Raw genomic sequence first — 14,940 nt, forward strand, 5'->3', positions numbered from 1 at the left:
AAAAATAACTTAAAATGAACAGAAGTCATACCTTATATTTAAATATATATATAATAAACAATGGAATACAAGATAATACAAATTTAGAGAATACAATTAATTAAATAAATTATGATCGTTAAGATTGTTACCATAAGACATTAAATTATTGATTGGGTGATTTAACATGTAGTTTTGGGAGACTGGATGAATATAAAATAAATGATTATTACGAGTGTTATGGTTAGACACTTTGAAATTTATAATACTTAATATGAACGAATCATCAATTTCATTGTTCAATAGTTTTAAGAGAAATGAGTTGTAAATATTTGTTCTCCGAGTTTCTAGTGAATCTATTTTTAATAATCCTAGAATGTTACTGTAACCAAAGTGAGGAGTTCTATCAATATTACACTTATAACATATAAAGTGAAGCACTTTATTTTGAACTTTTTCTATTTGATTATTGTGGCCAATGTTATTATTATCCCAGATTATCGGTGCGTATTCTAGTAAAGATCGGATAAGAGAAGTATAGAGACATTTGAAGGTGACAGGATCATTAAATTCTGAGCAATTACGTTTAATCATACCAAACAAGGATAGAGCTTTATTTTGGATAGTTAAAATATGGGTATTGAATAGCAATTGTGAGTCGAATTGTATACCTAAGTCTTTGACTAGAGAGGAACGAAGTAGATTAATATTAGATAAACAGTAATTAAAATTTATTGGGTTACGTTTTTTTGAGTATGAAATAACTTGACATTTATTAGTATTTAAAGTGAGTTCACTAAGAGTGCACCAATCATTAAAACTTATTAAATCATTTTGTAATAATATACAATCTTCAGGTGTTGCAATGGATTTAAAGATTTTCGCATCATCAGCGAATAAGAGAATATTAGAATGTGTAATAGAGGAGACAGCATCATTTATGAATAGGTTAAATAGGAGAGGAGAGAGGTGGTCATTAGGATAATTGTTTTAATTATCACTATCACATTCATGATTATAGTTTATTTCTCACTCAGTATCTGAATTATCAGTATTAAAATTGTCAATGTCCAATTCATTTGACTGTTTGAAAAAATTCGAAAAAATTTTCTAAAGTTTGTAGCATTGTCCGTAACAATAAGTGTGATTTTCAAATGATTTGAATTGTATGTTTCCATTATTTCTGTAATAACTTCAGCAATATTTGCTAACCCATGTGAACCTTTCATTCTTCTACATCCAAGAATATAAGAATGACGTATGAAAGATTGATCATCAATAAAATTATATGTCATACCCATATAGCTTTTATTGTTGCCAGTCCGTATGTCACCATTAATACATTAATGTATGAGTGTTTCTTTACCAAATCTGAAAGTGTATTTTTGTATGTTGTATATCTTTTTTTTAAATCACATGCTAACTGTTTTCTATTTGGTGATAAAGCAGTATCAGTAATGCCAGATAATTCCATGGTTAACTTTTGAAAAGACGGTTTTTTACATGTAACTAGAGTTTTAATTTTATCAATGATATAATCAAATACTGCCTTATTTATATGAAACAAATATTAATAAATTTAATAGGCCATGTTAATTATTTAAAAAAAATTTTCATTCCATATTACATTATTCTATGACAAAACAATGAATTTATTTCCACACTAAAAGCTTAGTTTTAATTTTTTAGTTTGTAAAGTGAACACTGAGATATAAGATATAGGATATAGAATATAGGTGCTGTGCATAAATATAAAAATCATATATTAATATTTTTTAGAATTGTTCTTCACCAACATTTAAATAATCTAACTATGAATTTTGATAGATAGGTATATTTATAGTTTAATGGTTGTATATACAATTTATGTAAATTAAAATGAATGTAATTTTAAGTCTTCTTTGTACGAAAACTTTTATTTAAAAAATGGATAACTGAGTACCTACTTATAATTAAGTATTATAATTATTTTTTTCGTATATTTAAAATTTTATATATAAATATATTTACAGCCTTTATAAAATAACATCATTCAATAACTTTTTTTTAACAAATTATGGTCTTTTTGAACTAAGCTTCTACCTAGTTTAAGTTTCAAAAAATTTTAACTTGGGTTTATACCTAAATCTAATAATATAAAATAGAGTCTAATCCATTAAATAGTTATTAATTATTATTATATATAAAATAACTAAAGTAAATAAAGGTATAAAGGTATGGTCTCACATAAATTAAAACGTAGGTAACTTCTGCAAAGACCCCATTTACCAGTCAAAAATATTAGCTTTTAATTATATATTTGTCAACTTACTCAATTACACCTAATTAATAAATATAGTTACCATCTCTCGATTAACAAATGTTTATTTAAGTTTATAACAATTTTTTTGTTTTAAATACATTTTTATGTCCCTTAATTATGATTGAATATGGAGAATAACTAGTTGTATAATTTAAAAATAACTTTATTAAATGCTAAACTTTGAGTGACTTAGGAAGTTCCCCGTTGACATTTTTTGTCTTTGAATCACTTTTGAACAGTTTTTACATTGTGTGCTGTTAACTTATGTCCATCACATTGTATGATGTTAAAGAGTTGCCCTTTAAATAAATAAGATTTTTGTAAGTTTTCTGGTGATAACTTCTGTTCTTCCATAATATTTTGACTGAAACCTGGGTCACCTGGATCACCATCACTGTCTTGGATATTTCGCTTATAGCTATTTGACTTAATACATTTATAATATCCATCATTATTTTTCGACTTTATGAGATATTTTTCCATTTTAATTCTTATGAATAAATTGTAAATCATGGGAAACATTCATTCAAATGGCAATTATTAATTAACTCCTATTTACATCAGGAACAAATAACATAAAATATGATTTTGAGTTCACATTGAGTGCAGAAATTTCATAATAATAAAATTATATTTATATTGTACTATGAACTATGCAGTACGAAGTAGTATTACCAACTTAAAATACAATCAAAGTATTCACACAATTTTTTAACGTCAGAAAGTCAAACTAGTACCTAACTAGTAACAACCACGATTTGTAACAACTGAAAATCATGGTAACAACTAACAGTGCATGAACTAAAATATTAAATAAAATAATTATTTTACATCGATGATCATTGGGCATTAATAGAATATTATACGATATTCGATTTTCAATTGGTGAGGCAGTGAAGGGAAGGAGCGAAAGCCGTATCTTTGTAAATTCGTTTATACAAGAGGGAGACATGCAAAAATAAAATATAATAATACCTACCTACTTCGTGTACTTGTGTGAATTTGGCATTTAATATTTAAAAATAGTACCTACTTAGACTGAAAAAAACACAAATACTCCATGTTTATTTTAAACTATAATATTAATAATAATATATTTTATGCATATAATATTATTCAACGATTGCCGATAAGAATGTGTTACTGACTTATTTTGTTAGTAACTAATTACTAATGACAATTAAAATAAAATAAAAAAAAACATATATACCTACGTCAAATAGCTTTATTAAAACCGACAACTATCGACTTGAATAATGTATCTAATTATCTAGATATTAAGATATTTGATTATCCTAGATAATTTTTTAAGATAATTTGAAACGGTTTATTTGTATTTATCTAGATAAGGTAAAGATAATACGGTTTTTTATTTAGATAATCCCAACACTGGTTATAAACCAATCCTAGTATAAGTAATAAAAAAAATGAATCAGATTAATAGTTATTATTTATTTCTTGGACGAGCTTTCAAACATTTCTCACCGATTACAGGAATTTGATGTAGTTAGTTTACCACAATTTAAATTTATTATGAATCTAAAAAGGCAATATAATAATCTATACATATTATATTTAAAAAAAAAACGGTAAGTGGATGTCGCTCTGCTGTACAGTAGATTAAAAGTGGGTCATTGTATAATGGATTGTATTAGATGGTATTATATGATATAATATCATTGTATAAAAAAAACGATTCTGAGCGGAGACGGTTTGTCAGTCTGGATATTTTATATTTTGTTATTATTTATTTTATCATGTAAGTTGAATTAATATTAAAATATTATAATTTTTTATTCGTTTCTATGGTGATAAACAAAGCGTTAGAAATTAAAATCCCATTTTTATCGTTTTTTCGTAATTTTCCGGTGGTCTTTCCCGTGGCATTAAATAACTATTGAGAAAATCGAAAAATGACCTCTCTAAAGTACCATATTGATCCAATTTTCTAAAAGATAAAGTACTATTTGTTGAAATCGAAGCACTCCTTCTGGAAGAAATTTGTATACAGGGTATAAAAATAAAAAAATAAAAAAAATAAACATCATTGTAAAAACAATAGCTTCCTCGCTCCGCTCAGAACCTAAAATAATAAAATATATTTATTTTCATTATGTGATAATTATAACTATTTATAACTAGGTATACATTTACTTAGTAAAAATTATTAATTCAATTATTTTTTTTTTATTTTTTTTTTAGTGACTATGACGGCCGTCCATGATTATGAAAATATGCTGGCCAGTTTTCGGACTATCGACTTGCAAACATTATTGGGATCTTTTGGTCGAAGTGTAGCAGGACAAAAATCTGAATTAAAAGAACGGGCACTTGATTTATTAAGAACTAGATCACCAGGCTTTAACCACGTGGAATATTTATCAAATATACATAAAACATATCTTTCGATGCTAACAGATATGTCTAATAATAATGTTATTATGAATCACAGCTTATTACAAACCCAACAGAGACAAATGATGGGGCAGATACAGGCCCCACAGCAGAGAATATACCAACCTGTCCCACAAACCCCACAGAGACAAATGATGGGGCAGATACAAGCCCCACAACAGAGAATGTACCAACCTGTCCCACAATATCCTCCACAGCCAATGCTTATGGCCCGAGGTGGATTACTACAGGTTATGCCCCAAATTCAAAGAAGTATTCATAATAATTTCATTGGAGCAAATACTATGGCTAACATTCAATATATGTCGGGCAGTTATCAGCCTTCTGGACCTCGTTTTATTATGACATCTAATTTGTCCTCAAGTCAACAATTGAATGTGGTGTCACAAGATCCATTGGGACATGATATACAAGAAAGGACTGTTGAAAATAATTTTTATACTCCATCTCCTGAAACTGTTGCCCAAATCAAGTTCAAAAAGTTAACATTTTATGAGGTCATTGACGTAGTTATTAAGCCAACTTTTCTAGCTGGCATGGACAAACGCCCATTACAAAACTTTCCTAAAGGTAGCTATATATTTTATTGTTTATCTTAAGTTAGTTATATTTATAATAAGTATCTTATTTATTTAGGTATGAAAGAATCAAAATTCAAATTTTTTGTGTCAGCCGAGGCCATCAATATTGTTACCTTGAATCGCGATGTGTCTTCGGGGGAAAATGTCTATCCTTATCAATTCCAGATTCGTATTAGTGAGTTAGTGGAACCTATGGGTAATGAGGTAACGGATTTTATGCCTCTTGGACTACACATTCGTCTTGGTGGGAAACCATGTCTATTACCACCAAAAGCTGAATCCAGACCATCTCCAAGACCTATAAATTGCACTCAACAAGTCAAACTTTCTCCAATCACTCCCAATATGATCAATATAAATTGGACTGATGATGGGAAAAAATACGTTTATTCTATGTATCTTGTAAAAAGAGTAACTTCAGAAATGTTGATACAAACACTTCAAGATAAAGGAGGTAGGAGTTCAGAGGAGACCAAAAAGTATATAATTGAAAAGTTAGCAGATGTCGATCCAGATTTGGCCACTACAGCTTCTTATCGATTTTCCTTGGTGTGTCCATTGAGTAAAATTAGAATGAAGATACCTGTAAAATCTATCCATTGTGATCATTTACAATGTTTTGATGCTAGAACATTTATTTTAATGAATGAGAAAAGGCAAACATGGGTGTGCCCAACATGTAATAAACCTTGTTTGTACGATGACTTACAAATTGACAATTATTTTTTGGAAGTTGTTTCAAGTCCAACACTCGAAGACTGCAGTAAGGAGATTGAACTTTTAGCTGATGGCACATGGATAGTTTATGAAGAAAAGAAAGAGACAAAAATTCTTGATGCTCAATCAAGTGATTGTGTGAATTTAGATAGCGACGAAGAGAAATCCGTTGAAGCAAATATAGAACTTAACCCTGAAACTATCAAACGTCAAGAAAATGAAAATGAAATCATATTTATTAATTTGGCTTTAAGTGATGATGAAGAAGAATCATCAAAAGAATAAGATAAACAAGAAAATGAGGGACAGGCCAATGGGCTGATGCTATACAACCAGTTGCTGTAGTTGATTTAACAAAACAAGCTGTTACCAGTTCTGAGAAGGAGAAGTAATTGAAATAGACAGTTCATCCCCTCTTTCAAGTCCTACAACTGAAGATACCTCAAACTTTAAAATTTTTATGATATATAAGTTCTACCCGTATAGCATAGGGTATCCTATAAGATAAAATAAATTCTTAAAATGTTATAGTTAATAAATATTAAAATAATAATAAATATCCTTCTTTTTTTATATTATTTAATTATTTATTATTTTAATACAATTTTAATTTGATATAGTGAAAATATAATCAAATTACCAACGGCCCTATATAAGAAAAAAATTAATTTTTGAAGAAATAAATGTATATTGTGGGCCATATTTTAGAGACCACTGACCTACGTAATTTCTTGCCAGGCAGGTTATTAGGCAGGTAGTATATTCTATCTCAAGATAGAATACCATAAACAGCGACCTGATTCCATCTGGCAGTATACATTTTCCTCATAATAGCATAATATGTGATTTGTTGAATAGGAAAAAATTTGTAGAACCGGTATATTCTACTTTGAGACAAAGATAAATTACAATATTATTCTCATAACTATAGTATTTGACTAGAATGAATAAGTTCTTTTTTCGCCTAAAATTCTTTCATTTTTTGTACTTAACCTAATCCAAAAAATATTATAAATATGAAATAACTAATAATAAACGATAGTGAAATAGTTTGACGGGTAGAATAATAAGTGTTCTTTATCATCAAATATCATATTATTCCTTGAAATTTAAGTTATATATGCTCATCATACATTATTATAATATTATGGGTGACAATTGACCTAGAATTTTTACTAAAACTTATAATTTATTTGCTTGGTATATTTACATTTACATGGTGGTTTTAATGACTTATTTTGTAGGCATCTATCACCTATACAATATACTTTTTGTTTGATACTAATTTCTCAGTAGACAGTAGTCATTTAATATTGTTTTATTGTCCAAGCAACGATTAATCAGTATGTTTATGGAGTAAATACCAATTTATCTTCTGTAAGAAAAGAGTGAAAAAATGTTATTGTATAAATGTGGCACTGGCTAGACAAACTGTAGAATAATAAAAGTGTAAGACATTTTAATTTCATTAAATCAATATTTTATTTTTTTTATTAATTAAAATAATATTTGCAGTCTGTTAGTATAGTTACATCTTAAATGAAGAAACAATAAGACAAATTGTTATAATTACAGTAAAAGTGATGTAAGCAACATGTCAATGGTTGGCCCACTCACTAACACTAACAGTAACAGTAGGTACCTCAAAATGTTTTTGTTATGTATAAGCACGGTTTAGGGTTAGGTTTAGAGAAACTTTGCTTTGGCTCCAAAACGTTGTACTCTATGTATAGAAATAAATAGAAGTTTTACAATAGCAGTATATATTCTCTTACAGAATAAAACATTGACAACTTATGAGCAAATGCTCACTACACTTTTAAAAAATGTGAAGAACAATATTTATATCCTGTTCCTGTGATAGTACCTAAATGTTGATTTTGGACATGAAGTATACAAAGCTATCACACATATTCTTGGATATATTAAGGGTTGTTTCTACCATATAAACTCTAATCTTATTATATACTCATTCTAGTCTAATACTTATATCTCAGCCAACAAAGTTTGCCCTCAAATTAATTTTGAGAAAAAAAATATGAATCCTATTGGTAAAATTGAAATAAAACAAAACAATATTTTTAACAAATTTTTTTAATATTAATTCTTATAAAACATCAATCGGCCCTGATGTGATTTCCCTAAAATTCTTGAATTAATGTGTATTTATTCTTACTCCAATAATTACTTATACCTTTAACAAATCTTTATCTTCAGGTATTTTCAAATCAATGGAAATCTTCATTCATAACTCCATTTTTCAGAAAAAATCAAAAAATCTTTAATTAATAATTATCGTCCAATTTCTAATTTATAAATTATTTCTAAAATATTTTCAAAAATGATCAATAAAATTATTACGCCTTTGTGCCATCAATTTTTATCAAATACCCAACATCGTTTTCAACAAAATCGATCAACAGTAACAAATTACGTATTCTTAAACATAAGATATTTTAAATTCGTTAAATAATCAATCACAAACAGATGTGATTTATACAAATATGGAAAAAGCATTTGATAGAATCATTCATAAATTATTAATACATAAACTTAAAACTTATAGTTTTTCTAAGCCACTTACTTCTTGGTTTCAATCTTTCTTATCAGGCTGTACAAAAATAGCTAAATATGAACAATATCTTTCTGGACAAATTAATGTTACTTCTGGTGTCCCTCAAGGAGATCACTTGTCTCTTATATTGTTTTATCTATTTATAAAAGACATCTCTAGTGTCCTTTCCTACTCAAAAATGTTGTTATTTTTATATGCGATGATGCACAAATGTACAAAGACATACATTGTATTGATGATGCATTCAAATCAAACTCTGATTTAAATAATATTTATAAATGGTGTAGTGAAAATGATATGCATTTAAATCTAAGTAAATGTTGCACTATTACCTTTTCATTAAAAAGAATACCTATAAAATTGAATTATTTGTCAGACAATGTAAACTTATCAAGAGTAACTACAACGATTGATCTAGGAGTAAAATTTGATATAAAACTTTCATTTATATCATATAAATTGGATGTCTTATTTTATAGAAATTCAATATTTAGGTCAGAGCCGAGTTGGACATATTCGGTCGACCAAGTTTTTCGTACTTAACCAGTCTACTTACAAACTGGCGGCCCTTGGGTACGTTTTTAATCCATGCAGTTTCTTTTTTTATAGTATCCATTTCTTCAACTTTTCACTGTCAACAAATTTAGGTAATAAAAATGCTAATTAAATGCTAATAAATGCTTCAACGGTAACTGAAATAAAAAATAATTAAAATTATGATGATTGTTATTTAACAAAAAAATATATGAGATCAAAAGTAGTCAAATTTGATATCATACTTGCCTAAAGTATCAAAAACATTTTGTTACATCCAATTGATTGATATTTGGCTTTGTTAACTGATCTTTTTAAATCTTCAATGGATGGTATATCACAAACATCTAATATTCTTTTGGACTTAACATAATCATCTTTTGAAAATGTATTGGATGATAAAGAAGTTATTCTGTTTTCATGATCAAAATCAATCAATTGATCATCATTATTAGAATCATAGTATTTACTAGTAATTACTAGTATCGCTGTCATCAAAGCTATAAAAATTAAAATATTGTCAATAAATTTAATGTTTTTTATTAATAAGTATAAGGTAGTTGTAAGTAGCATGCACCAATAATAAGTACTTTAACTTGGTTCAGTATTCTTTAAATACTTATTTTTTTTTTTTTTTTTTTTTTTAATCAGTAATGATTATTAAAAACTGATAAATATTTCTAGAATATTTATCTAGAAATCTAGATAAGCGAGCTTCAATTATTTTTTTGTAGAATTCTTGAGGTAAACCCATTGTCTTTAGAAGCTCATCACTAGATTCAATCATTTTTTTCTTAAAATAGTAAATCATCGCTTCCCAGCAAATTAATTTCAATTTGGGTATCTTAATCCATGCACTAGTTATATTGTTTGAACAGCTATTTCCAACACAATGGTGGATCCAAGGGGGGGGGGGGTAATAGGGTAAATACCCCCCTGAGCTTATTTTATAAAAAATTATTACATTGTTACTTGTGAGAAATACTAGTTCTATTCAGCGTTACGTATCGTTATGACGATTATAACGTACCCACTACCCAAAAGTATTACGATAAACAATATCGGGGCTTGGCATGACAATTTATTACACGATAACTACACTCGTTAAGACCACAGGTACAATAATAAATAATAATAATAACTTTATCTTATCTTTTTGTATGGAGGTACGGTATAATAGTTACCATATAATAGCTAGTATTCTTTAGATTTCCAGTTTAGTTGTGTTCTACGCATCAAAGTGTATAGTGTGTGTGTTATAATTTAATTTTGCCACGTTATAATGTCCAAACGAAAGTGTAATCCTATTCTAGAAATGTTCAATAAAAAACAAAAAAAGAGCGAAATGATGTTAATCACCATCTAGCCTCACCCTCGCTTGTGAAATCAGTGAAAGATCAAGGTATTAATGGATTACTAAATACGTAAAAAAAAAAATATTGTTTATTAACTTATATTTGATATTAAAACTGTTAATAGAACTGGTCAGGAAATTATACTATATTTGAGGATAAAGGTGATGAAGAAGAATTAAGAGTAAGTAATTTATTACAACTTCATTCTGACAGTCCTGCGAATAATGAATGTAATGATGTTGGTGTTTTATTGGAGACAAAAACTATTATCACTGATATCATAAGAAAACATTTGCTTACAAATCCATTAATTCCACATCAAAATGATCCACTGCCATATTCTGAATATTTAAAGAAAGGAAATATTGTAAAATATTATTTAAGATTTTATCATTTTCAAAGATTTTCATGAGTAATATACTCACCATTTAAAAAAGGCATTTATTGTAAATATTGCACCTTATTTGTTTTGAATAAACAAGTGGGAGCTTATAAATGTAACAGAGAAGCAGGCTATTTAGTAAAATATCCTCTTGTTTTTAATTTTATGTATAAAATATATATAGATATTATGAAATTTTTCAAATAAGGATACTAGGAAGTATACAAGGATAAGAAAAAAATGCACTTTAAATGTCTAAAAATCAAGCCTGGGCAAGTTAATGATAATTTTTAACTGTGTTTTTTAAGTAAATTGGTCTGGGTGTTAGTGTGTTACAGTCTTATCCTAGTATTGTTGCAACTAATTCCAAGACGGCCGTGGCACTGATATACTACCTAACAAGTCCAAGACTTAGAGGCTTTAGAGCCTGCAATACAAGACAAAAAACAAGACCAACACTGCAAGAAATAAGTAAACTTTCTAATTTTAAAAACAATATCCATCTACCTATATCGTACCTAGGTTAAATACATTTTTTTTTATAAGAAATATTATAAGAAATTGATATTTGATTGATTCTGATCCGTATTCAAGGACATGACGAATTATTAATAACCTGATTAAAAAAAGTTGGAAACAATATGACCAAATATACCTAGTTGTTTCAAATTAAGAAGCTGTAGAAATTAATAACTTTGAAATAATTGATTTATTTTCCCAAAATCAACATAGACGTTAAAAGTGGAATTTATTGAAATTGCCGAAATTGCAGGCTTTTGAAAAAAGTCTATAATTTTATATTGATTCGCTGGCTAATGTTTATAATACCTACACATCGATTCCGCCGGATAAAAAAATTATTTAACTACCATAATATGCATTAATGTCACTGACAATTGATCCCGCTGAGTCTTATAAAAATTCTAGACAACAGTCATAAGTCTAAACTACGTTAATATTTTTAATAACTAATTTTAACACATACTGTAGATATAATCTAACAATTATGTGAAAGTTGCAATATATTATATAAGTAAATCTATAAATATTTTGTAAAATATAGTGTTATATTTTAGATTCTGAGCGGAGCGAGGGATCAATGGTGTTTATTTTATTTTTTTTTTATCTTGTATACAAAATTTCTACCAGGAGTGCTTCGATATCAACATATAGTATCGTATCTTAAGTAAATTGGGTCAAGATGTTACTTTAGAGAGGTAATTTTTCGATTTTCTCAAAAACTATTTAATGCCACAGGAAAAACCACCGATAAATTACGAAAAACTGCTAAAAATGGGATTTTAATTTCTAATGCTTTGTTTATTACCATAGAAACGAATAAAAAATAATAATACCTATTAGATATAATATAAATTCAACTAACAGGATATAATAAATAAAAACAATATCTAGACTGATGTCTAAGCTCAGAATCGTTTTTCTTATACAATAATATTAGATCATTTAATTCAAGTTTAATACAATCTTTTATACGGTGACTCACTTGTAACCAACTGTATTTGTTTTTTCTATTTTATGGACATTTATTCTGTTGTTGTATGTAACTGTCAGTTTGTATGTAACACATGCATAAATATGAAACGATTGGAATAAATCTAGAATTTAATTTTGAGTGGGAAGACTCACAGTTATTATAGTAGTACCTACGTTCCAATGTTACCTACCTCTCTTGATGCATAAATGCATGGATTTAATTTTGCTCATTCGTCAATAAAATTTTCAACCAAATAATTTCAGAACTTTATTACACTTAATTATTAACCCTTTTAATTTGTATATGATCTGAAGAAACAGACATAAACTCTGTAGTAAAGAAATTGTTTTTTTCTTATTGTATAATTTTTGGCAGAATAAATATTATGTAGATATTACAGGTAGTAACTGGTGGAGTCGATAAAAAATCGGAAGAATCGATATACGCCGTTGAAAGTTGATGATACGATTATTTATGTCAAATTTAAAAATAATATATAGGTACTTTGAGTATTATACATTTATAATAGGAAGTTCTTATGTTGGGGATCAATTTTGATTTTTGATTACCTAAATCTTTACATTTCTTGTAACGTTTGTGCAACTTTAACACCTAGTACCAAATATGTTATACATTATATCTACTACCTACACATAATTAAATAGTGATTTTAAAAAAAATTTAAAATAATAATAACAATTACTTGACTTGATATTAAATGTTTTAATTATTAATATATTCTATATATATTGGACTTGCAAAGTTATATCTTAAAGACCCTAAAACAATCCAACACAATTATAATAGGTACCTAGGTATTTATTACAGCAAAAAGGCTGTGCAAGAGTCTTGACTTTTGATGTTACATAAAGTTATATTTTTTTGTGTATAATTTTGAATTTATTTATAATTTTAATTTATTAAATTAAAATGTTTTTATAAGAAAATAATATAATCAATTTTCCATAAAAATTTAGATAGATCAGTTCATATAATTTATTAATATGTATAACAATAACTATTATAGTTGTATATTTCACCGGGAGGTATTGGCAAAGACTTCTACTATTGTGTTATGCATTTTCATAAATTGTACTATTAATTTTCTACATATCATAGTGTTGTACTTCAGTGTCTGTGAGGCATACAGAAATAACTCCCTGAAAAAACAATCACTGCCAGATATCGTCGAGCACATACCATTGTAAAATAAAAAATCCTATTTTTCGTTGTTTTACCCCTAAATTATTTTATTTTTAGGGTACTATCGGTTTATTATACTTCAATACGATTGGTTCATATTTAATAATAATGATTAAACATTTCAAAACTCCCATAATATTTCATTAAATGTTGTATATTTAATATAACATAGGTACCTATTTTATTAGCAAATATATCGAATGGTATAGGAAAATCTATATTAACTAACGTTATATTTATAATTCTGAAATTAAATTTAGTAATTTTGAAATTGTAGAAAATAAAAATAATTTAAAAAAGTAATACGTGAAATATTTAAGTCCCAATGCTGATCATTTACAAAAAACGATTCTGAGCGGAGACTGTTTGACAGTGTGGATATTTTATATTATACTTATATTTGAATTACTATTATTATTATTAGGGTAGTCGGTAAGTTGAATTAATATTATAAAATTACAACAAAATAACTAAAATCTTTATTCTTGGTTATTTAGTATTATGTATTTTTGTCCAAATTAGAAAATAAAAAAATATAAAATTAACTCTTTTTATATTTTTGAAATTTTTTGGTTTCAGTATATTATACAATACGTCATGGTTTATTTTATAGTTATTTTATGTTCAAATTTAGACGAAAATATTTATGTAGAATTTTCTTTTAAATTTTCAATCCTTATAGATATAAATGTTGAAAAAATGATAAATTTTTAACTAGGTACAAAATTGTTTTTAAATTTAAATTTGATAAATATTGTCAAAAAATCAAACTTTAAATGCTTATAAAAAAATTGTGCCTAATGAATATGTATTTTTAATATTTTTCAACTACAATTCTGACAATATATCGGGGGCCATGTTTTTACGCTTTTTGACCCAATAAATACAATTTTATTGACATTTATACGGTTATTCGTTTTTGAATTACAACAAAATAAGAAAATCGTTACATGAAACATCCAAGTGAATATCCAATGTTGTAAAAATATGAACTTCAACACTCATAAAAATGTAATTTTACTTTCTTAAAGAATTTTTTTATTTTGATAAAGGATGTCAAACTTATAAAGAATCTTGTATTACATTTTAAAATCTTGAATTTAAAAAGATATATTTTTAGGAGTTTTTAACTTTAAATATTTTGCGAATTTTTCTGATTTTTACGCCTTTTGTCAAAATTCGATCATCTAATGTTCATAAAAAAAAATTGTGACTATGAATTTTTAATATATTTAGGAGCCTTGTATTAAATTTTCAAGCGATTTGACGTTACAAATAACATTTTATTGACATTTATAAAAAAAAAAGAAACTAAAAAATTGGAAACTAAAAATGTCCGTAAACGGATCAACAAACATCAAATATTTAATTTTAAATTAAAAAATTATACCATGCATAGGGA

The 14,940-nt window shown here is 26.8% G+C and overlaps 1 protein-coding gene across 1 annotated transcript; it reads left to right on the plus strand.

Annotated features, from left to right (window-relative positions):
- The first annotated feature begins 4,488 nt into the window (after positions 1-4,488).
- On the plus strand, positions 4,489-6,279 carry LOC103310354 (E3 SUMO-protein ligase PIAS2-like). The gene is made up of 2 exons (XM_008188386.1): positions 4,489-5,266; positions 5,369-6,279. The coding sequence occupies exons 1-2, from the start codon at positions 4,489-4,491 to the stop codon at positions 6,277-6,279; spliced, it is 1,689 nt and encodes a 562-aa protein (XP_008186608.1).
- The last annotated feature ends 8,661 nt before the right edge of the window (positions 6,280-14,940 follow it).

Source organism: Acyrthosiphon pisum, chromosome X, assembly GCF_005508785.2.
Source record: "Acyrthosiphon pisum isolate AL4f chromosome X, pea_aphid_22Mar2018_4r6ur, whole genome shotgun sequence".
Taxonomy (NCBI): domain Eukaryota; kingdom Metazoa; phylum Arthropoda; class Insecta; order Hemiptera; family Aphididae; genus Acyrthosiphon; species Acyrthosiphon pisum.